The 23,700-nt window shown below is 41.9% G+C and overlaps 2 protein-coding genes across 3 annotated transcripts in view; one reads left to right on the top strand and one right to left on the bottom strand.

The window, feature by feature from the left end:
* The first annotated feature begins 1,917 nt into the window (after nt 1–1,917).
* TSPEAR (thrombospondin type laminin G domain and EAR repeats) overlaps nt 1,918–23,700 on the top strand; it is a 51,843-nt gene continuing 30,060 nt past the window's right edge. For both annotated transcript variants that reach the window (XM_061636556.1, XM_061636557.1), the window contains exons 1-4: nt 1,918–2,370; nt 12,466–12,686; nt 15,350–15,588; nt 17,204–17,294. In XM_061636556.1, the coding sequence (XP_061492540.1) occupies nt 2,277–2,370; nt 12,466–12,686; nt 15,350–15,588; nt 17,204–17,294 (645 nt within the window). In that variant the 5' untranslated portion in view covers nt 1,918–2,276. The remainder of the gene's footprint in view (nt 2,371–12,465; nt 12,687–15,349; nt 15,589–17,203; nt 17,295–23,700) is intronic.
* LRRC3 (leucine rich repeat containing 3) overlaps nt 6,201–23,700 on the bottom strand; it is a 62,187-nt gene continuing 44,687 nt past the window's right edge. Inside the window, exon 3 of the transcript XR_009764049.1 lies at nt 6,201–6,429. The gene's annotated coding sequence lies outside the window, so the exon portion shown is untranslated. The remainder of the gene's footprint in view (nt 6,430–23,700) is intronic.

Below are 23,700 nucleotides of genomic sequence, written 5' to 3' on the forward strand. Positions count from 1 at the left end.
GCCAAAAGGATTGGCCCATTATAAAAAAACACCAACATGCACAAATGGAAGAGCATGACGTTAAGGACATGTTAAAAAATGTAGATCGGTGGTGATTTCTGACTCCTAACTGTTAAATAATAAAACGACTCTCTTGACCCAATTTTTACTGCTGAAATTAAGACAGCCGAGGAGAGGATAATCAGGTGTGTGGAAGGATTGTGAGCTCAGTTCTGTCCTGGTACTCAGAATTCTTTAATTATAAGTGTATGTCTTTTGCCCCTGGGTCTGCTTGGTGGATCTTGGGTTCTAGTAAAAAACAAAGTCAAGCAAGCCTGAAGTCTGCCCTCCTCTAATCTACGGTACACTGACCGGCAGTAGCTCTCCAAGGTTTCAGACAGTCTTTCCCAGGCCTACCTAGAGATTCTGGGGGCTGAATCTGAGACCTTCTGCACGCAAAGTATGTGTCCCACTCCCACCTCTGAGCGATGGCTTTTCCCCTCTGTATAGTCTTCAGTATAGGGTTATGATGTACACATGTAAGCCAGGGTGATGCCCTTAGGCTAGTAGTTTTATTGCACTGGGGAACTTCAACAGTCATGTGAAAGAGATCTCTCATTAAGGGCAGTTCAGGATTTGATGGCTGTCACAATAACTATGGACCTATATCCCAGTGTATTACTGGCCTGGCCTATGATATCTGACAGGCCACAGGCCAGACTAATTGTGGTGAACTGAGGCTCTCAAGATGCAGGGAGGTATTACTCTTGTCATGGTCAGACCATTGTCTTGTAAAAGTCCAGATTTTTGTGGTACTAAGTCTTCCAGTTATTGGAAGATTAGATTGGCCTGCTTTGGAGATGTATGGATCCACTTGGTTTCCAGAACAGCATGTATGGGGGGTTGGGTGTGGAGTCATAGACCTTAGTCAAGAAGACTAATTGGGGGTAGCCCAGTCAAGGACTGGAAGAAGAGTTTGAACTTGTCAGAATTCACCATGAGATCAACTCCCCAGGGTGCAAAACCAATTGGGAGATAAGGCACAGAATAATTCATGTCCTGTGTTCTGATGCTTGACCGCTTCCTGGTCATTCATTTTTCATCTTGCAAGGAAACAGGCCTCATATGCTATTCCTGCTATCAAAGAACAGGATTCATATTTTTGCAGTGACCGTAATCAAATGGTGCTTGCTATAATAAAGAGATGTTGCATCTGTCTCTAATTCCAATATTTTAATTTCAATGAATTTCTAAAGCCATGTTTCCTAGGCCTTTTTTCAAAATGCTGTCACCCCAGGCAACCCAAGCACTTGTACAGCCACTTCCTCATCTCAGGGAAGTTCATAACTTTCCTGACCTCAAAGTAAACACCTTTGTTTTAATCTGGCATCTTCAGTTTCTTTTGTTTTTTGTGCATACATTCCAAATTGAATTTTGTCAGAATTTTAGGCAGGGAGCTAATTTCCTGCAAGTGCAAGAATATTGGTGCTGTGAAGTGGTATCTAGAGATTTTATAATCCTTTATTTGCAAAACTGGATGGTGATGGTTATAATTATAGAGCCAGGAAGACAAGGCACATAACATATGCACATGACTATATCTTAATCCAGGCTTGGAGCATCTCCGTGGATGATGAATTCAGGTGCACCCAAAGCTCAGCTCCTCCTCTTTTTTTTTATCTGTCATACCCTCCGAACACTGGCTCTGCTGGAGAGGGAAATTCCTTTGCTTAAACATTAAAACCTAACCTCAAGAGGGCTGGGCAAAAGATGAAAAGCTCCCCAAGGCAGTACTTCTCCTCCTCCTTTTTCAAGCTAGTTTCCATTTAAATGTCTGCAAAGGCAGCCTCCTGCTGTTGCTTACTTTGTGGCTGGTGGGAGGTCTCTGCTTCTTCAGGATGGGGTATTTCAGCAACTAGACACCAGTCAGCTGAGGAGAGCCCACTTTCTGGCTTTCCTCGGCTGATTATGTTTGTGCTTCTGTTTGAGGAAAATGCCTCTTACCTAGTAGCCTAATAACAGCAGCAGGCTAAGCCAGGAAGTGTGGTTTTAGGTGACATGGAGAGGAATATCTGAGGGAGAGAGGCAAAGAGAGCGACAGCTGTGGTCACCAGCCTGACACACCCATTACTTCTAGGAGTAGCAGGAGCTGTGGAGAGCTGGGTCACTCACAGTGTCTCCCCATCAAGATGTTTCTGTAAAGTCTCTCGACAACCCCTGAGCAGAGGTTTAGGACCAGGAGGTTAGATGATGACCAGGAGGGTTCCTCTGTATGGACCTTGTGACAAAGTTCCCCGATGTCTGCTTTGCTACTGGTTTGGGCTGTGCTTCTGCACTTGGGAATTGAGCAGTCCCTGGCCAGAGGAGGAAAGTCATGGGAGCATTGTACAGGTAAGAAGGGCTGTGGTATCAGTACAAATTCATAGGGGTGTTTGTAAAAGGGAGTGATCCTCTCTAATCTTCAGCTCCTCAAATGAGCTTGCTTTCACAATTTGAAATTATGTTTAAATTGCAAAGCTCAAGGCATGGTCAGCTGTACAAATACATGGACCCAACCCCCCCTTTAAATATACTGTGATGCCCAGAATTAAAGATGAGAAGGTTTTCTGTTTTGAGTAATTCGTGGACTCTTCATCAGCCATGCCTGTTCAGGGAAAATCATAATTCCATGGTGATGTATCCTGATTTGGTGTTGTATAACCTGATTGCTCTGAGAGCAAAGAACCTAGAAGTGGAATAATTTATCTTGCTCTGTGAGTCACTTATGCTGGGACAGCAAAGGAACCATTCAGAGTTCAGGCATAATACAAAAATAATTGCTCCTTGGGACTTTTCTATGTATAGTTCCATATGAGTTGCATAGAACTCTTGTGTGGATCTGTCAAAAACTGTCACTGCATTAGCTTAGTGAGTTTTCTTTCCGTTTTGTCATGTTATTTAATTGTGGGTAAGAATGTTGATGAGCATTCTGAGAACAGTGTTCTTTTTCTCATGGTTGTCCTTTGAGAAATTTCAGTTGACTGAGGCAAAACTGATGTACTGCACAATCCTGTACATACTAACTCAGAAGTCCTACTCTCCGTGATGAGGTTTTATCCCTAGGATTGTGTGTTTAGGATTGCAGCCTTAGTAACAACTGAAATGTCATTCGATGGCAACATTTCACAGCATTCAGGAAGGAAAGCATTTTGATCCGTTCCCACCCATTCCTGGTCCCCTCTTCCAAGTAGCCATGTATTCAAATGTGTGTTCTTAGAAGCAGCAAATATAATCCTTGAGTTCTACTGATTTTCATGGGATCAGATTGGTTTCCTTTTCAGTGCTCTGATCTCTTTGGCTGGTGGAATCACAGCTGTGGAGGCATGTGCTCCGTCAAATAAAATACTTTAGAAGCACCTTTTTGATACTGAGAACTTCACAACTGTTGCCCCTGATGAAGACTCTTGTTGAAACATGTTGAAATGTTTAATTGTATTAAACTCTCTTGGCGCCTATTTGAGGCTCACCTCATTCTGGTTTTTTGACCAGTTTTGGTGCTGCCCTCCTTTTTTAAATCTCTTCCTCATTTCTTTTTTTGCTTTCAATCTCACATATTAACATGTAGTTCTTGGGAGACAAGTGCTGCTTCATGTAACATTTCTGTATTGAAGACACTTTCTAGGTATTAAAGTGTAGCCCACATGTAGATAATCATGAATGATAACTGTGTGCATTTTTTCCTTAAAGCACATGTGAGGAACATATGTTGACAAGTGGTGGCAATCATGGCTTCCCAAGTATGTGCACACAGTAAAATAAATGCTGCATGTGCAATCATTGCACATGATTATCTATAATGCAAGATTTACATTCATTCCTAAAATGTATTCTTTCTGTATAGGAATTTTGTTTTATGTACAACTGCCCTAACTTTGAGGTTCATGCTATCTTAATCCTTTATCTTTGTTAAAAACACTGGTGAAATTGCTGCTCTCTTTGCAAGTGTGCACAAGAATGCAGAAAACAAATGATGCTGCAGTCTTGGAAGAGGGGTTTGAGTTTGTGGCTGATTGTATACATAGCCTTCATTTATTGCTAATACAAACTGTTATTCGGGGGGGGGTAGCCTACCCCATTTTTAAATCTGTAGGTTTTCAGGGGTTGTCAATTTGACTTTAACTTTGCTTATGAACTGAATAATGACAGGACTGATGCAAATTAAAAACCTGACTGAAGGAATACAAACTGCAGACATTAACACAAAAGAAATGCATAATTCCAGTAGGAATTACATGGATTACACCTAAAATCTTCATATAACAGTATATATGCCATGGTCTTAAGTGTAATTAAAGCTGGATATGCCTGACCAACATCTAAAAATGTGCAGTCTCTTGGCATATGTGAATGCTGTAACAGGCAGTGCATGTTTCTGCGTTGTCCTAGGACACACTACAATAAATGAGCTCTACTGGATAGTCCTAGAAATGCCCATTCATAACCTCAAATCTATTCTGACACATTTTCTCTTCTGCATGTCTTTTGAATTTTGGCCAGTTCAATATTTTCCAGAGCATATCCAGGGGTTTCCAATGTCTGGGACTGGTCCATACATACAAGGAACAATTTAAATACCCTTTTTATGTCTTGACATACAGTATTTTTTCCTTTTCACCAATACAAAATCAAAGCAATTTCAATCTTTAGTTATCTGTCTTGGTTTGAGCCTGAGAAGGACAGTTCCATTCCTGTAAGTAAAGACACTGGTGACCATCTCTATCAGCATGGTGACAGACTCATTTTGAGCATGGAACACTTCTGAATTACTCTTCCAAGGAAACTGTACAATAAAATGTCCAGTTGAACAGAATGTAAGTTCTTCAAAGATGTTTATAGTTTAATGTTGCTAAATGCTTTCAGTCTTGGAAATGAAAAGTAGGGTTTAACAAGGGCACCAGCTACAGATGGGTGATAGGTGATCATTCCTGTTTTGCTTTTGATTGTTTCTTTCCATTTAGATCAAGGATGGAGAACATGTGGCTCTCCAGATGCTGTTGGACTCCCAACTCTAGCAATATCTAGAGGGCCACAGGTTCCTCATCCCCGAGTTAGACCCACCTTGCCAGCCCCATATGGTGGTATGAATACAACTGACCACCACCACCAACAACAAAGCAAAGACAACAGCATAAATTGCAAAACTGCATTGCCAAGACTACTTTGGCTACACTATTCTTCTAAGTGTAAGCAAGACTCTTCGATACCTGAAGTTATTAATCTAAGACAAAGAATTGATTCCCTGCAGAACAAAACATGATTTTGTGCTTTCATATTGTACCTGTGTGGGTGCTTCCAGGCAGGGACTTAGTATTATAAATGGGTTGTTATGATATTGCAAATTGTTGTGGGCATGGCAGCGGGTTTTTTAACATCAGATTTTCTTCAGAAAGGGTAAATCTGGATTAAATAGGGGAGGAAATAAAGCTATTGTGCGGATGCTGCAATAATCTTGCAGGCATGAGGAGTACCAATCCCCCCCCCAAAACACCCATCTTGCTTCCTCTGTCTCTCCACATAGCTGGGTTCTTATCTGGGGGAGGAGGGGATCACTGGGCTATTTCTAGGAATACATATTCTAAGTTTGATTTCAGCCGATTTCCTAGGCCTTCTCTCTATGCCCGTCTCCAGCCCAAGCTTAATTTTCAGTGTAGTAACACTACTGCACAGCACTAATTTGCATATGTTATTTCCTTTCAGATGAAGGATTTTCATATTGCATGTGATATTCCAGACAACTATAACTGTGATAAGATCAGGATCCTCTGTGGTTCCGTTAAAGAATCTAGACAAACAACAACAACCCCATCTTAGAATACTTGTATTGAATTTATTAGTAGCTGCAAAGATTGTATATGGCAGGCCCTAAAAACAGATTTCTGCACCATCTGCTAAATAATGACTTATTAAAATAATAGTGATTGCAGAGATGGATAAATCAATGGATTATGTCTAAAGAAGAAACACAATTCAATCATAAATCTCATTATTTGAAAAATGGTGACCTTTTGTGAATTACTGGAAAAAACACAGAAACTATATCATGCCCGAGTTCAATTTTTATTGTAATATGTTTCCATCTTACTTTTTTTTCAATGAAAAATAATTATAATCTGATGGTAGCAGGTCTGATGCACATTTCAGTTCAAACTGGGCATATCAAGTATACTGATATCTTAAGTGGTATGTCAAGGCAAACTAGTACAGATATAACAGGAAAGGAATTTCAGTGCAATCTAATTGAGTGATCAATTCTTGATTCTTTTTTGGGGACCTGTTTATGTAGTAGTTGTCAACCAGTTTAGTGCTATAGCCTACATGAGTGCATCAAAACCTCAAATAAAGCAATGTGCAGATGGCTTCCATAAGCAGGCAGGATATGACTGAATGAGCAGGTGGAGGATATTTCCAGCCCTAGAGAAATGTAAAAAAGCAAGAGAACAATTTACATAAGAGTTTATACATACCATAACTTTAATATATAACAGGTGATACATACTCTTCATACTGTCATCTCACATATAATATAAAGTATTGTAATTACTCTAATCTCTTCTCAACTTACCTCCTCAGGTTTGGGTTTTTTTTGCTAGCTTACCTCAAAAAAACACCAGTTCGTTAGCCTGCTTCTCTTTCTGCCTTAAATGTGTGACCATCCTCGTGTTTAAGTGATACCCCAAAGGAAGAACAAATCAAGCTTTGGCAGTAAAATATCATGTGCCACTTCCTGCTAGCAGTGTCAATGTTACTTTCCACTAGGTGCCTGCTTGTGACACTCATGCAATCACATTCCACATAGTAATTGGAAAAGGAAAGGGATGCAAGCGCCGGGGGAAGAACTGCAGCAACCAAATCGCATTGTGTTTTCACTCATTTCTCCCCCAGACAGAATGGTTTCCTTGAGAAAAGTTTTTGGATCTCCCTCCACAAATGAGTAGCAACTGCATGTTTATTTCAGTAAAAATGATAATCTAGGTCACAGAGCTTGGAAAAGTTACTTTTTTGAACTACAACTCCCATCAGTCCCAGCCAGCATGGCTCTGCTAGGCCAGCCTTTCTCAAACGGATGCCCTTCAGATATTTTGAACTAGGTAAACTCCCCGAAATTGCTATGCTGGCTGGGGTTGATGGGAGCTGTAGTCTACAATATCTGGAGGGCACCAAGAAGACTGATTTAGAAAGTCTTCAAAGACAGGAATGTTTTGACAGAAATTCTTAAGTTGTGGCATGATGGGCATGCCTGACATTCAGGGGCCACAATACACACACCTTCCTAGAGTTCACTGATATAGGTCTCTGAGCTTCACTTTTAAAAAATTAACTGAAACATATTCAACTGGAGAACTCAGCCAATTAGCCTTAGGTCTGAGAGTTGAGTTGAGTCCCTACCACAGGAATGGTGTCTTTGGAGAACTGCATCTTTTAGGGGCCTGGCACATATCTACCAGCCAGGGAACAAATGGGCTGATGGATAGCTGGCAAAGCTGAGCATATTGCATGTACTGACAATGCCAAAGACGGGTTCTCTCCAGTGTACTTCAGAGTCATGAAAAACCACTCCCAGCCCCAGCACACCTGGCAGGTGCTTCAGTCATTAAATTTTATTTTAATGCATTTATCATTGAGCATCTGCACATGGCTGATATCAAAATGATGTGTGGTTTTGTAGAACATCAGTGCATTATGCAGCCTACAATTTCTCTTGAGTATTTTCACAAATAGCATAAAGAAAGCATTCCCCATCCCCACCCCGGTTGTGTGGCTTTATGTGAACTTTTTAATATGATTACAGGAATTTGGGAAACGGCCTTTTTAAATTAGCCTTGTAGTCCCCATGTGTTTAATTTGGATGAGCCGACTGAGACGTGTTCCTCTGTTTTTGCAGATGGGTGTTTTATTACCAAGGTGCTTTTACAGAATTTAAAAATAAAAGGGGGAGGGATTGAAAACACAAAAGTGCTGCTTCATGAAAATGCAGAATGCAGTGGTTGTGACATCATCTTGAAGATGCACATAATCCAAATAATTATTTCTGTATTTCCTGTGAACATAACTTCTGAAAATGCATCTTATGATGCAGGATAGAAACCACAATAGCTGCCTCTGTGCTTGTCCAGCCTAGTCAATCAAACGGACTCATGAGCAGCAGAGACTGGTGACTCCGATGTCAGTGGGGCAGTCAATCTCCTCCAGGTTTTAGTCTGAACTTTCAAGTAGTTGTCCAAGGGGCTTTCTGCTTTCAGCACCTCGGGCAGCTCTTTGAAAGTTCTCCACTGTTCATGAGTAATTGATAACATGACTTGGTTTATATAAAATATGACAGGCCACACAAGTAGCTCAATGCACAACCGAGGACTATGATGAAGCAGCTTCCCTGATTGCAGAGGCTTTCTATTCATGTTCAAAAGAACACGAATAAAAGACCCTCCTTGTTCAACATGTGGAAGGTTTGGGGACTGAGTGGGCAGGGCAATCCATACCAGAACATTAGGGGCAAGGTTTGCATCACACCCCTGCACACACACACCATCCACAGTTCTGGCCCACATGTGTTTTCCATGTTGAAAAGTCCTTACAGGTTATACAGATTAGACTGATGTTTTAATTAAATACTGAATAAGTATCTTGGAGAGGTTGTTGTGGTTTTGAGGACAAACAACTTGAAGGCTGTGAAAGACTTTGTGCTACATAAATTGGTTCTTTTAAAACTGCACTGCAGAGCTGCTCTGCCTCCTCCACCCTCCTTGCTTTCTTTTCTTGAGGGCCCACAGTAGTCTCTCATGGAGCTGGAGCCATAGCCTCCATTACTTTCCCAGCCAAGGGAGATTTCAGTTCCTGTGTAACAAGAGCTTTTGAAAATGCTGCCCCAGGCGTTCCCTTGATCTGTCTGATGATGTGACCCTCCTCGTATCTCTGTTAACAGCGAAAGAAGGATCTAGCCAGCGTCTTCACAACATAATTTGCCTAACTTTCTCTAAAGTATCCACAGCTGCCGTTCTGTAATCATTAATGAGATTCTGCGTAATCCCTAGCTGTACTTTAATCATGAAGAGAGGCTGTATAATGTGGGAGGTGAACTGAAAATGACTGCTTTGGCTTTCATTTTGCATCAATTTGAGAAAGAGCTGCTCCTCCATCTCTGCGGAATCTGTCTGCAAGCCACAGACAGCTCAGCTGCTCAAAGTGCCTGTGGTCACCTCCCACAGTCAATCTTCCCATTGTGAAAAGAAACACGAAGCAGCTTTGTCAAGTTGGGAAGAAGAGTCACAGCTAGGGATGTTGGAGATGAAACATAAGTTTTCAATAGAAAATTAGTCTGTGGGTCATTCGTTTAGATCAGAGGTTGCCAACCTTTTTGGACTCTCGAGAGGGACACATAGACAACCAGGAGAAACTGTTGTGGGCATCATGCATGCCCCCCCATACACACTCCAGACATCATTGTATTGATTATTTGTGCTCATGATGCTATTAGGGTGGTCATACGCAATCCTGCTTTCAATACTATTTCCACCTGCAAAAGTTCTAGGGCAGTCACATTACTTCATTTCCATTCAGTGCATATCCTGTAATTTCCTGCTGAAATCCCATCACTTTTTAGACCATAAATGTTCTTGTTTATTTTTGTCCAGCTTTTGTAGTACTATAGCCCCTCTGGAAAGCAATAATGGGGTATCACTGGGGAAGCACCACAGAACAAACTAAAGGCAGGATAAATCCACCACTAATGCACTATTTGTGCAGAATATACCTGCAATAAAACACCAGTCTGGAGGGGCACTCTCCCTCCCTCCCCCCCCCCGCAATTAGGCTTGAAAAAAGCCTAAATAAATCTAGGAAACAAGAAGGAAATCCTAGTTTGTTATATATGAATGCATGGAGGCGGGGAACAGGATCATACACGCCCTACCTCCATGTATTCATCATAAGACCTCAATGAACATTCATACTTACAAGTGAGACTGATAGACTGGGATGGTGTTGTCTGTTATTAGTATGCTGCCAAAGCTTCCTGTGGCTCTATGAGGATGTTATTGTTTTATTGTTCTGTTTTTATAGTATGGTATACTTGTTTTTGTTTTTGACAGAGTTGTAAGTTGCTTGGAGACTTTCAGGTAACAAGAAACTAATAAATCTAATAAACGACAGCAGCAACAAATGTAGTTGTGGATGGCTCTCGCCGCATGGTGGGGAACTCTGCTTTTTCAGGGTTTCCAATTTCACGGAGGTTGCTCTCTGTGCATATTGTTGTAAATGTGGGAGGGTCTTTCAGATCTAATAAGGAATTCATGGAGGTCATATGCACCTAACCATTCATGTGTTCATATAACATCTGCAAGGGGGTAATGTTGAGGGGTAAAGAACAGCCCAGTCCCTTTGATATAACTAACTGCATGCTGATAGATACAGGAGATGAAGACAAAATTAATGACAGCATCCAACCAAATATGATGAGTCAATTCCAGGCACAGGATCAGTTACTTTGTCAATGTTCAGTTGGGACAGAAGTGTGCAAAGTCTTAGAGTTGCACAACTCTTCAGCAGGCAGAATGAGGAACCAGCTTATTCTCACCTAGATCGAGAGAAAACGTGGCTGCCTGTGCGTGCTTACTCAGTCCCACTGCATTCAGTGGTATTTATGAGTCTCAAATATGTATGATTAGAACGGCAACCTTCCTCACTTCCAGTTGTTAGTGACCTAATTGCAAAACGGCTATCACTTCACTCATATATTAATACATTTATCAGGGGATATTCTAGTAATGGTTCCAGATCATTATTTCCCTTTCCTCCTTAGGCAAAGAACAGCAATTAATTTAAAATGTGGTGGTTTTTTTTTTTAAGGAAAGAAATTATGTAGGTGCTGCATAAGCATGTGGAGCCTCCAGGCAAGGTTTATCTCTTCCTAGTTGCCCCACAACACAATATTTGTGAAGACATCAAACGGTGGGTGTTTTCCCTGTTGCTAAATGGACCTAATTTGGTGTTGCTGGTGTATGTTTGAAACATAACAGACAAGTTTGACATGGATGAGTTGGCACTGCAAGGCTGATGATGCCTGTGCTTACCAGATGTTTTCTGTCAAAATGGCTTATCCTTCCCCCCCTTTTTTTTCCCTTTTCTTTTTTTCATTTAGTCCATGTGATTTCCTAGGGCCATACATGTGTCTTGCCTTCTTCTGTGAATAATCTGAATTATTTGGAAGCTCTATGTCTTTTTGTGGGAGTGGATATAGACATGAATGTGTTTGTGCATAACAAAGATAGCTAGGCTTTAGGCCAAATTCCTGGAACGTCAAATCCAAATTTATATAGCAATACTGCAATTATCAGATTCTGGGCTCCTCCAGATGACCTTTTTATTGAGCATTCATACTGATTCACTTGCACAAAGCTTATGCGGAGGATAATGTCTGGTTTTTTGAGCATTTGTTCTGATTTGTTTGCAGGGATGTTATATGACAATGAGCATTATCCTGATTTGCTTGGAGAGTATTTATACATCTCCTGTTAATCATTTGTTCATTCCACATTTTTAGCACATTCCCCATCACTTTCCAAACTGCAAAAGTCAGGTAGATTTGTTGCACTAGAGCTGCAGAGTTCCTTAATTCACTTTAATTGTGCAAACCTAACTTTCTGAATTTGGCTGTCCAACTTCTGAGCACTTTGTTTTATTGCCAATATTTCTGGCAGCTCATTTAAGGAACCCTAATAATTTCCTGCATTTAAACCCTATTGCTCAGCCTTTGACTCTAGCAATCAGCCACTTTTAGAAATGTTATGGGGAAAGAGGCAGATAAAGGATTAGGATGGATAAAAGATTAGGATTCTGACAGGAGGGCCTGCTGGGGGAAGGACAGAAAAGAGAGGTTGAAATGGGTCCTCAGTCAGGAAAAGAAAAGTCTGAGGGAATTCTTCTCTGAGGGTGGACAAGCCCTTAAAGCAACTATTGAAGGGAATGAGAGTTCATTGTGATGCCTTGCAGTACAAGTGAGGAGGCTATTTACACATCACCAAAAAAAAAAAAGTTTGCAGCACTAAAAACAGAAGATAAAAGTTTGTTTTGAAATAAAAAGCCATTATTTTCCATGTTCCTCAAATATTCTGGAACAAACAATAATTTCTTAAAAGAAAAGACACCTTTTCAGAATAAAGGATATCTGGCAACCAAAAATAAGGGATTACAGTAGGACTTGATAGTCCACTTTCAACTTCATACCCCTTCCAATTCTATTCTATTTCAATCTTCTTATCTCTGTTTGGTAAAACAACACAGGAGTTTTTGTTTTACATCTACTGCATGCTGCCAGCTAATCAGTTCTTCCCATTATTTTCATCTGGAAGCTGTCTTCCTGGAGCTGTCACCAGCTTTCAGGAATAGCCTTTGTAGCTGTCTGCTTTATTTTCCCCAGCTTCAGTAAATGGCTTTGCACTTTCTCTGACATAGACCTGCGTCCCTTGGATATTCTCTCCGAAGTGGTTCCCATGAATGGGGTGAAGAGTGGGGTACGGATGATCCAAATCCAAGGAGCACGTGGCTTCCAGTTCTCTGCAACACGTCCTCGCTTTCTCAGTTTTCCAGCATCAAGGATTTTCATATACTGTGACATCTTCCCAGAAGAATTCTCCATTGTGTTTACCCTAAAAGCTTCCCACATGTTACCCAAGGTAAGCATGTGGTGAGTTTACACTAGAACAGAATAATGTATCCCCTGATAAAATAATAGCTTGTGAATTCAGTTTATAAACCTGAGACTTAATTAACATTCTAATTAATTTGGCAAACTTTGCAACATCATGTGATTTAAGTATCTCACGCTGTATAGACTGTGACTGGAATAATTGTGAGTGTATTTACTTTAAAGCAAATTGACTCAGCCTGATAGTATCACTGTGTGTGCATAACTTATAAAACAAAATGGAGCCCATAAAATTTAATTTAGGTGGTGACATAAAACTGTCACAGATGACAAAAGATATAATGTTTAATTGGGTGAAATGCACTTTACTAATTATATCCTTTTACAACAAAGAACTTGGAAAAACATACTGAGGTTTGCCTTTTATGGATTGTGAAAGTGGAGAAATAAAATTAAACCTGGGCTTGATTCAATCAATGGGACTTACTTCTGGGTAAATACTTAGATTTTAGTTAGCATCTATGTACTAGTAGCCAAGTACGGACAGAAGCGAGCTGATAGCTATTAAATAGAATCAGGCAACCTGCTAATCCATCCACATGCTGATTCTTCATTCCTCTGCTCTCTTCACATGATAGCTTCCTTCCCACTGATGTAACAGTACAATCTAGCCAAGTCTAGTCAGTCCTATTCATTTCAATGGGGCTAACTCCAAGGTACACAGATAACTGGGAGTAACTCCTACTGCTAGGAACTGAACCTGGGACCTTTTGCATGCAAAGCAGATGCTTTGCCCTGCCACTGAGCTATGATCCTTCCCCTAGCAAGGTTGGTCTTTGAAAGGTATTTTGTTCCTTAGAGTTCGTTAAATGAAAAAGCCCTGTTTGCTTCAGCTCTATTGGAACCCCCTGAACTGTGGTCTGCCTGAATAATCCCATAGTGGGTTTACAAAAATGCAACCAAAAGCTGGGATCTGAACCCCTTGAACCGTTAAGGGGGATCTAGGTTTAGCAATCAGAGCTGTTCAGTATCGTCATGCTTCTTCTTTATTAGTGCATTGCTTTCCGTCTTCTTCATAGTTTTTCCACTTTCTTATGTTCACATGAGATGTTGCTACAGGATGGGGAATTGGGAATGGCTTTGCTTTACTCACGTGGTCTTGAAATTCAAACAAGAGGATGACCTACAAAGAATCTGGTAGAAAGACCTCTTTATTACTAATAATTTACATTGAGCGTTTGAACTGATTAAAGGTATTCGTATCCATCGTAGTTTCTATCAAACTAAGTCATACTCAAGGTAATCCCACTGAAATCAATGGACAAACTTAAGTCCACTGGTTTTAATGGGTCTATTTTAGATTTAGTTAAAAACAACCCCATAACAGTGTTGTGTTGTGAACTTGGTCTTTTAAAAGGTATTTTCTTTCTTAATGTTAGTTAAATCAGAAAAAGACAAACTGATATGGAATGGAACCAATTATCTAGAGAGGTAGTGGGCTCTCTGACACTGGAGGCATTCAAGAGGCAGCTGGACAGCCATCAGTTGGGAATGCTCTGGTTTCGATTCCTGCATTGAGCAAGGGGTTGGACTTGATGGCCTTATAGACCCCTTCCAACTCTATTGTTCTATGATTCTATGATAGGTAGAGTAGAATAAATTCCTTCTGTTCCGGGGGCTTGCTGAAGCTGGACGAGAGCTTCATGTAAACTCACAAATGCCTTCTCCATAATAGCAGATGTTCCTGGGTGGATGGAAAAGAGTTTCTCCCATGTGTCTAAAGTCTGCTCCCCCATGCAAAATCAACTCCACAATGGGAGTGAAATCCTGACCCACATCAGAAGCCATTTTGACAACATTCACCATAACCTTGGTCAATGGCACCTACTGTTTTGACTTAGCCAATCTTTTGTGAACAATGTCTTTTCAATTTTTTTTTTAAATCTTTTGCTTTGTTAGCACCTAGAGATACCAACCATGATTTAGTGGAGATCATCAATTTTCAAACCCAGGGATTATTGTATGAGAGGTTCTGGGTGCCTGAATAGCTACTCTTCATCTACAGATATTGCCACTCACCTTCTTATGGAAAACCATTATGAAATTCATTTACCGATTGCTTGTGACTGCTTTTTTTTTTTTTTGCACATATATGATACAATCAGCTTTCCATGGCAACATGGAATGAACAGTAGTGAAACCAGATAAGGTCTGCTGTTTGCTGGGAAACGACTACTACTTGTACGCCCATAAATATCCATTGTATTTCAAGGAACTTGCATGGCAGCTACAGTTTTACACACTTGAAACCATTCATACATTGTGAACTTGCATATAATTCTATGAAGTTTATCTGACTAAAAAGCCAAAGTACATCCACTCCCCATGATATCTTCTCCCTCTGAACTTTGAGGTACCAAGAAGATTCAAGTAGACAATGAGAGATGAATGGTTGTTAAGTGTCCTATTGTACACATTCAGCACTAAAGCCCCAATAACATTTGGGCCCAGAACCATATGCAGACTACATGAATGCCCAGTTTTTCTCAAGCATACATCAGCACTGTCTCTTCCTTTGTGTATCTTACCATTCCTCTGGATCCTAGGATCAAACTGTTTTTACAAATTATTTTAGCAGGCTTGTATAATAAAAAATGCATTTCAGGCTAACAAGCTCAATTGTGTTTTCAGAGAAATGAGTACATCTTTACAGTTTTGGAGGAAAACAGTGACACGCTGCTGCTCGGACTCAGATATTCAAGGAATAAACTTCACTTCCTCTTCTGGAGCCGAGAGCTTTCCAATGGTTGGCAGACACGGGTCACCTTCCGGGATGTGTTTTTGGCAGACAATCGGTGGCACACAGTGGTGCTGGCAGTAACTAAAGGCTCCTTCTCTCTCACTGTGGACTGCAGCATCCCCACAGATGTGTATGTGAAGCCCGTACAATTCAGGGGTAATTTAACCACCACCACCATCCCTGGGATAGGGCTGCATGGAAAATGGCACTTCCCAGAATTGGGATTTCTGAAGGCTTTGCTCACAGTGTGAGAGCTCTTTTCACCTAAGTAGTACAGGTTCATTCCAGAAAATGCGACAAAATACTGAACTGTTTCCATGTCTGAATTAAAGCTTTGTAGCAGGGGTGGGGAACCGTTTTCAGCCTGAGGGCCACATTCCCTTGTGGGCAACTTTTTGGGGGCCTCGTAACAAGGACCAGATGCAAAAGTGGGCGGAGCAATAAATGTGACTCTTAAGCTTACATTCTAGCCATGCAAAAGTCAGAAGTTCTGTCTGTCTGTCTGTCTCACACACACCTCCATCCAGGCAAGCAAGAGAAGAGGCATTATCCCAGTTACAAGGAAGCATTGCAGCCTGGCAAAATCACTCAAGGAGGGTCTAGCCTGTGGGGGGGGGCTCTGGGGAGGGGTCTGGGGACAGTCCTGAAGGCCAGATAGAGAGTCCTGAAGGGCTGCATTTTGTCCCCACCTTTGCTTTATGGTGTTTTACAATCTAGTCTGGCCCCAGACTATGCAAGTATGATAGCTGGTGGGACGGGTAACCAGCTAGGTGGAGATGCAACACCATGGGAGGAGTACTATGACAGACTGAGGATATAACAGGAGGATTAATGGCACAAATGGACTGCAGAAATAGCAGATAAATAGAGCCAGTTTTGCATGACAAAACTATCGCGAATGGTTTACTGTGTATGTGAAAATTGCTCCCACTTTGCTTCCCTTCTAGCAGGAGCAACAAACCACAATTCCTGGCTTAACGTAACATCTGACCCAGGGAACATGCTTTTGTCTATGATTGATAAGCTAAGAGCAAATCTTGGCTTCACATTATGGTTTGTTTGGAGTGTAACAAACCACAGTCCCGAATTTGAACATAACACTAAGCCTGGGATCACGGTGTGATGCTCCTGCTCCTGCTAGACGATGTGGCGAATCAGGAACTCTTGGTGTGTTCATGGTAAACCATTGTCTATGATCTACCAGAGTGGTGGGGAATTTTCTTCAGCCTGAGAGCCACATTCCCTTCTGGACAATCTTCTGGGTATGTGTGTGTGTCACATGCCAGAACTGGGCAGAGCCAGAAAGAAAAGTTGTCAGAGCAATGAATGCACATGTTTATAGTAAGCGAGCTTTTATGCACAAACCCCCCTTCATCCAGGGAAGCAAGAGGCATTATCAGAGTTCCACATTCACTCCATGAAGGTTCCCCACTCCTGATTTACCGTGATATGTGAACGCAGCCTAAGGTTGTTAGGTAATTACAAACATCCAGTTACAGAAGGAATGTTGCTGGAACTGCTGTCTGGAGGCTTGGGCATTTTTAAAGGATGTGAAATAAACACCATAGAAACACAACACAGTACTGAATGTTTTGATGCCAAACTCAGCTACACATTCTTTAGAGAATTTAATCAAACTGTCCTTTTCTCAGAATAGCCTAACCCTTTATTTTCCTTTGCTGTTAGCAGTGATAACGGCTGTAGCTATCTGGATACATATCTGCTTTCCTTTTCATCCACTTTAGGAGGGTAGATGCTGCTTTCCCCACATCCTTGACTGTGACAGGATCCCGATTTTATGTAGGGAGCAGAAGGAGAAGAAAAGGTTTCTTCACTGTGAGTATAACTTCTGAGATCTGATTGTGTGGAAGAGGTTCTCATAGCCATTAGCAGACAATGAGCTGACTCTGCTGTAAGTGGTGGTGGAGATCTGCATTATAAATGCATGTCAATTTAATATAACTTTAACTTCCATGGAGTCCCCAAAATAATTTTGAGAATCGTACTTTGGCAAGGTGCTAAGAATTCTGTGTTAGAGATCGCTAGTCCCCCTTATGGAAATACAGTTCCCAGGATTCTTGGAGAAACTGAATGACTATTAAACCAGTTTAAGTCTAGTACAAGTGGGGACTGCAACAAAATCATGCAGCAGCATATCCTTCCTTCTAGCTATGGGATGGGCTGTAGCTCAGTGGTACAGCACATGCTTTGCATGCAGAAAGTCCCAGGTTTAGTTCCTTGCATTGCCCAGACAGGCTCCTGCTGAGACCCAGAGAAGTGCTGTTAGTCAGTGTGTAGAGACAATGCTGAGCTAGATGGACCAATGGTCTGATTCGGTGCAAGGCAGCTTTCTTTGTTCTTCCTAACAGGCAGTGGTAGCTCCATGTCAGTGGGACAGTTGAATCCACTCCAGGCTTCAGTCCAAACTTTCAAGGAGCTGACCAAGGTCCTGAAACCTATTCCCAAAATAGATTTAGCACCTTGGATAGCTCCTTGAAAGTTCAGACTAGAACCCACAGTAGATTCCACTGCCCCACTGACATGGAGTCACCAGCCACCGCTGCTATCAGTAGTGCTTCTGTTCAGAGATTTCCAGCCAGCCATTCCCACCAAGCAGGGCATTCCATTCTCCACCACTTCCCTAGTTTTTCTGTTCTAGTGGTCATTCTATCATGGCTGCTATGTTTACTCCTCTTTGGCGGTTTTTTTAATGGGGGGTGAGTGGGATTGTTCCTTTAGAATTTTTTTTAATATAGTATTGCTGCAGATCTCAAGGTTCCCTTGAGCACGCTGATACCTTTGCATGACTATAGTTCCTGGTGTTCTTTAAATCAATTAATACAGATATGTCCCAAGACACCTCTGTTACCTTGGTGTCTGTTCTGTGCCCCCCTCCCCAGCTGCAACTATTTCTCATGACCAAAAGAGATTTTAACTGTGCAGTAGAAAGGCTTATCTACTCCAGTCTCCACTGAGCTGTACATCAACCACCTCAATTGTTTATCCATGCATCCCAAATATTCTCTGCCTTTACATCCTGGAACTACTAACATGTGCAGTGGCTGCCATGAAAAATGAGTAGGCTGGGGTCCTTGCGAGTGTGTTTTCAAAGGAGTTGCCCAAAAGAGCATTTACTTTGCCAACCCATTTCTGTTCCACAGAACAGCTGTTATCCTGTTCTGCTGGGGCATACAGGGGAAGTGGTCACAAATGCAGAAGGGCCTCTTCCATTCCAAAGCCAGGCCCTGGGCAGCTCCCAGTGGGCCCCGCTACCTGAATTTTGGAAGATGTTCTCAGCAAATGTGTAATGTCATCTGAAGCCTTCCAGTGGCTCCTGGCAATATTTGGAACATTCAGAGGGCCAGTGGCCTGTTTTCCAGTTGCATGTTCAAACACGACAGTAGAGCAGGAGAGGCTGAAGGGGAATTGGACTCTGAGGATGATGATGACCCACATCCTCAGGCCAGGGCAGGGTAGATGGGGATGATGAGCCTTGAGTGACAGGTACATCATCTGAATCAGAACCTTCCTCAGCAGTGGTGGCTGATGACCATTGGGACTGGTGGAATGGAAGGCAGGGAAGCCAACAGCACGTGGGGCCAAAGCCAAAGAGAGGCAAGGCCAACTCATTCTAGTTTTGTCCTCATCCTCCTTCCTGCTAAATTTTACGAGGGGCAACGCTGAGACCAAAGAGGAAGAGGACACTGACAGGCAGTGCCACCCCTGGACTGTTTTGTAAGAAGGCAGGCAGGTGGAGGCTGGTTGAAGGCAAACTGAGGTTGGTAGACCAATGCCCTATTTGCCCTAAAGGACCAGCCTCCACTACTCTTCAGGCAGGGGGCATGACAACTGTATGTAGGCTATGAGGTGAGGCATCAGTGAGAAGTGGTCTGTGTTAAGAGTTTCAGTGACATTCCTAACCCGTGTTCTGTTCAGGCCTCATAAACGTCTCAGGAGTATGTAAAGCTCTGCATAAAGATCAAACCAGAACAGACCCTGAGGGAATTATACTGATGGAAACTGTGGTACTAATCTACTAGGAATGCTTTGGCTTCCTCTTTCCCTTGTAGCATTTCCAGATAAACAGCAGATGCATATATGGAACAGCTTCTGTTCATTTCTGGGTTGCTGGTGATAATTTTTAGCCATTTTCTTGGATGGGTCAGCAGACTTCCTGAGCAGACATTGCAACAGATATATAATATTGTGTGTGGTTGGGACTGGGAGACATGATTGAGCGAAAGATAAAATTCTCTTTTTCCTTGTTCTTTTAAACTAACTTGTAAAGAAAGCCGACAGGAGCTGAGAAGCATCTGGTTCAAGATAACTCAAGATTTTGGGGAGGATGATCTGAATGTTCCATGACCTCAAATTGAGACAAGATAGAAGTTGATAATGAGAAGACAAAGGAGAGCCAATCTAACAGGCAAAGGGTTTCATTAAAAAAATCACAGACAGAAAGATACATAAACCTCAAAGACCAGGTAGATTAATTAAGTGTACATGATATTAGAAGAGAACATAGATATAGTGGAACTATCAGAAACTTAGTGGAACAGTGATATTCAATAGAATCTATCCACAGATATTTGATTTTTAAAAGAAAACCAGTTATATGCCACCTTCCAGTTAAACAAAACTCCCAGGGTGGCTCACAAAAGTCATAAAAACCATATCATATATATATATATATGGCAGAACAGTAAAAACCCAGAGAGAGTAATAAAAACTAGCAGCAGATAATAAAAGTCATCAGATTAGAACCAGCTGCCATGTTGGAAAGCCTGAGTAAATAAAAAGGTTGTCTACTAGAAGGACATAAAATTCAGCACCAGGCAAGGCGCCTGGGGAGGTCAACATGCATGGGGCACCAGAAGAACTGGGGGAAAAACCCCACCCCTTTATACTGTCATCACCAGTCTCATTTCAGAAGGCAGTGGGATTGTAAGTAGGGATGGGGGACAAATTTGATTCAGTTCACGTTTAAATGTGAACTTACCTAATTTACACTTTCAAAACAATATGTCAACTGAAATACAGGCACCCTTTGAAATTTGCACTTGTCCAAATTTTGCAATACAATATATGAAAATGAATATACTAGTGTGCATATAAATGCATGTATTAGTGAAAATAACACAAAATGCATTAGATTAGGGGAAATTGCTTTGCAGAAATGTGTATATTAGGCAAATACACATACAAAAATGTGTGTATTAGGAGAAATTTGTACTGAAATGCTGATGAATTTTCATGAGGACTTTTTAAAAATCAAATTGCAAACTAATGAGGAAATGTGGAGAACTAAAGTTAAGACTGGAAAAATCAGAAATTGAGAGAAGCCAAAACTGACATATTTGCCCATCCCTAATTTTAAGAAAGAGGCTCTGACAGTCGCATTAGTAATTGTGTAGGCTTGTGTGGGAGAAGGCCATTCTCTAGATACCTGGGCCCCAAATCATTTAGGTCTTTAAAAGGTAAGTATCAACACTTTTGAAATGTGCCTGAAAATATGCCAGCAGCCAAAGTAGTTTAAAAACTGGGGTGCTATCTAGAGGGATGATGGACTATCTGTCACTGGGGACCTTCAAGCAGAGGCGGTCAAGAATCATAGAATCATAGAGTTGGAAGGGGCCTTGTAGACCATCGAGTCCAACCCCCTGCTCACAGCAGGAAATCCACAGCTAGAGCATCTCCCGCAGATAGCTGTCCAGCCTCTGCTTGAAGACATCCAGCGAAGGGGATCCCACCACCTCCCTAGGCAGTCGGTTCCATTGCCGAACTGCCCTTACTGTCAAGAAGTTCCTTCTAATGTCCAATCTGAATCTACGCTCCTGCAACTTAAAACCATTAGACCTAGTCCTACCCTCTGGGGCAGCAGTGAACAAATCTGTACCCTCCTCTGTGTGACAGCCCTTCAGGTACTTAAAGAGTGCAATCATGTCACCCCTCAGCCTTCTCTTCACCAGACTGAACATGCCAAGTTCCTTCAACCTTTCCTCATAAGACTTGTTCTCCATACCGGCTATCATCCTTGTCGCCCTCTTCTGAACCCGCTCTAACTTGTCTATATCTTTCTTAAAATGAGGTGCCCAGAACTGAACACAGTATTCCAGATGAGGCCTGACTAATGCAGAATATAGTGGGACTATTACTTCCCTCGACCTGGAAACTATAGCTCTGTTTATGCATCCCAAAACCGCGTTTGCCTTTTTTGCCACAGCATCACACTGCTGGGTCATGTTCAACTTGTGATCCACTACAATTCCAAGGTCCTTCTCACACGCACTACTGCTAAGCCGGGTATTTCCCATCCTGTACCCATGCATTTTGTTTTTGTGGCCTAAATGCAGAATCCTGCATTTGTCTTTATTGAATTTCATTTTATTAATTTCAGCCCATTTTTCTAGTCTATCCAGGTCCCTTTGGATTTTATTCCTGTCTTCCATTGTGTTAGCTACCCCTCCCAGTTTCGTATCATCCGCAAACTTCATAAGGCTTCCCTCCACTCCATCATCTAAGTCATTGATAAAAATGTTGAAGAGAATCGGCCCCAGGACAGAACCCTGTGGCACTCCACTCGAGACCTCCTTCCAATCCGAAGCAGAGCCACCGACGGCCACTCTTTGAGTACGGTTTTCCAACCAGTTGTGAATCCACCTGACAGTATTTCCATGTAGTCCGCATTTGGCTAGTTTGCTAATCAAAAGGTTGTGGGGGACTTTGTCAAACGCCTTGCTGAAATCTAGATAGATGACATCTACAGCATTTCCACCATCTACTAAGCTAGTGACCCGATCAAAAAAAGAGATGAGATTAGTTTGACAGGATTTTTTCTTGACAAACCCATGCTGGCTCCTTCTAATCGCAGCATTGTCATCTAGATAGTTGCCAATGGACTCTTTTATTATCCGTTCTAATATCTTAGACTGACTGGCCTGTAATTCCCCGGATCTTCTTTTTTACCCTTTTTAAAGAGCGGGATGACGTTTGCCCGTCTCCAATCCTCCGGCACCTCTCCCGTTCTCCAGGATTTCTCAAAGATGATGGCAAGAGGTTCCAAGAGTACATCAGCAAGTTCCTTCAATACTCTGGGATGCAGTTCATCAGGCCCTGGAGATTTGAACTCATTTAGGTTAACTAGGTGTTTCCTGACTATCTCCTTATCAATCTTGAACAGCAGTCCCGACCCCTTACTGAGATTGCTACCAATGCAAGGTTGCACACTGTTCCCTTTTTGGGAGAAAACGGAGGCAAAATAGGCGTTGAGCAGTTCTGCTTTTTCCTCGTTATCTGTCAACATTTTGCCATCCTCATTGAGCAGCAGTCCCACCATTTCCTTGGTCTTTCTCTTGCTTTGAACATATCTGAAAAACCCCTTTTTGTTGTTCCTCGCTTCCCTTGCCAGCCTCAGCTCATTCTGGGTTTTAGCTTTCCTTACGCTATTCCTGCAAGCCCGAGCCGCTCGTTGGTACTCTTCCTTGGTGATGCGTCCTTCCTTCCATTCTTTATACATGCTCTTTTTTACTTTTACCTCCTCCACCAGTCTTCTGTGTAGCCACATTGGCTTTTTCCGATGTCTTCCATTTTTCTTCCTCTTTGGAATTGTTTGCGATTGTGCTTTTTGTAATACGTTCTTCATGAACTCCCATGCTTCTTGGGCTCCTTTTTTCTTTAGTCTATCTAGCCATGGGATCCTACCCATCATATCCCTGAGCTTGCTAAAATCGGCTTTCCTGAAATCCAAGGTCCATGTTTGACTATATTCTTCTTTGGCTTTCCCCAGAATCCCGAATTCCAGCATTATGTGGTCACTTTCCCCCAAGGTACCGACCGCTTTAATTCCCGTGACCAATTCGTCCGTGTTAGTTAAGATCAGGTCCAGGATTGCCCATCCCCTTGTTCCTTCTTCTACTTTTTGAAAGAGGAAATTATCAGCAAGGCCCATCAGGAATTTGTTGCAGGCTTTGTGCTTCGCAGAGTTTGTCTCCCAGCAGATATCCGGGTAGTTGAAGTCCCCCATCACTACTACTTCTTGCCTCCTTGAGATTTCAGAGATTTGTTTGAGAAAGGCCTCGTCTACTACCTCTTCTTGGCCAGGGGGTCTGTAGTAGATACCTACTACCATGTCGGTTTTATTTGTTTCTCCATTTATTTTTACCCAAATGGTCTCTACCGGACCCCTTTGTTCGCTCTCTTGGATTTCCATAGAGGTGTATTTGTCTTTGACGTATAACGCTAC

The sequence above is a fragment of the Rhineura floridana genome, chromosome 7 (assembly GCF_030035675.1).
Source record: "Rhineura floridana isolate rRhiFlo1 chromosome 7, rRhiFlo1.hap2, whole genome shotgun sequence".
Lineage (NCBI taxonomy): Eukaryota > Metazoa > Chordata > Lepidosauria > Squamata > Rhineuridae > Rhineura > Rhineura floridana.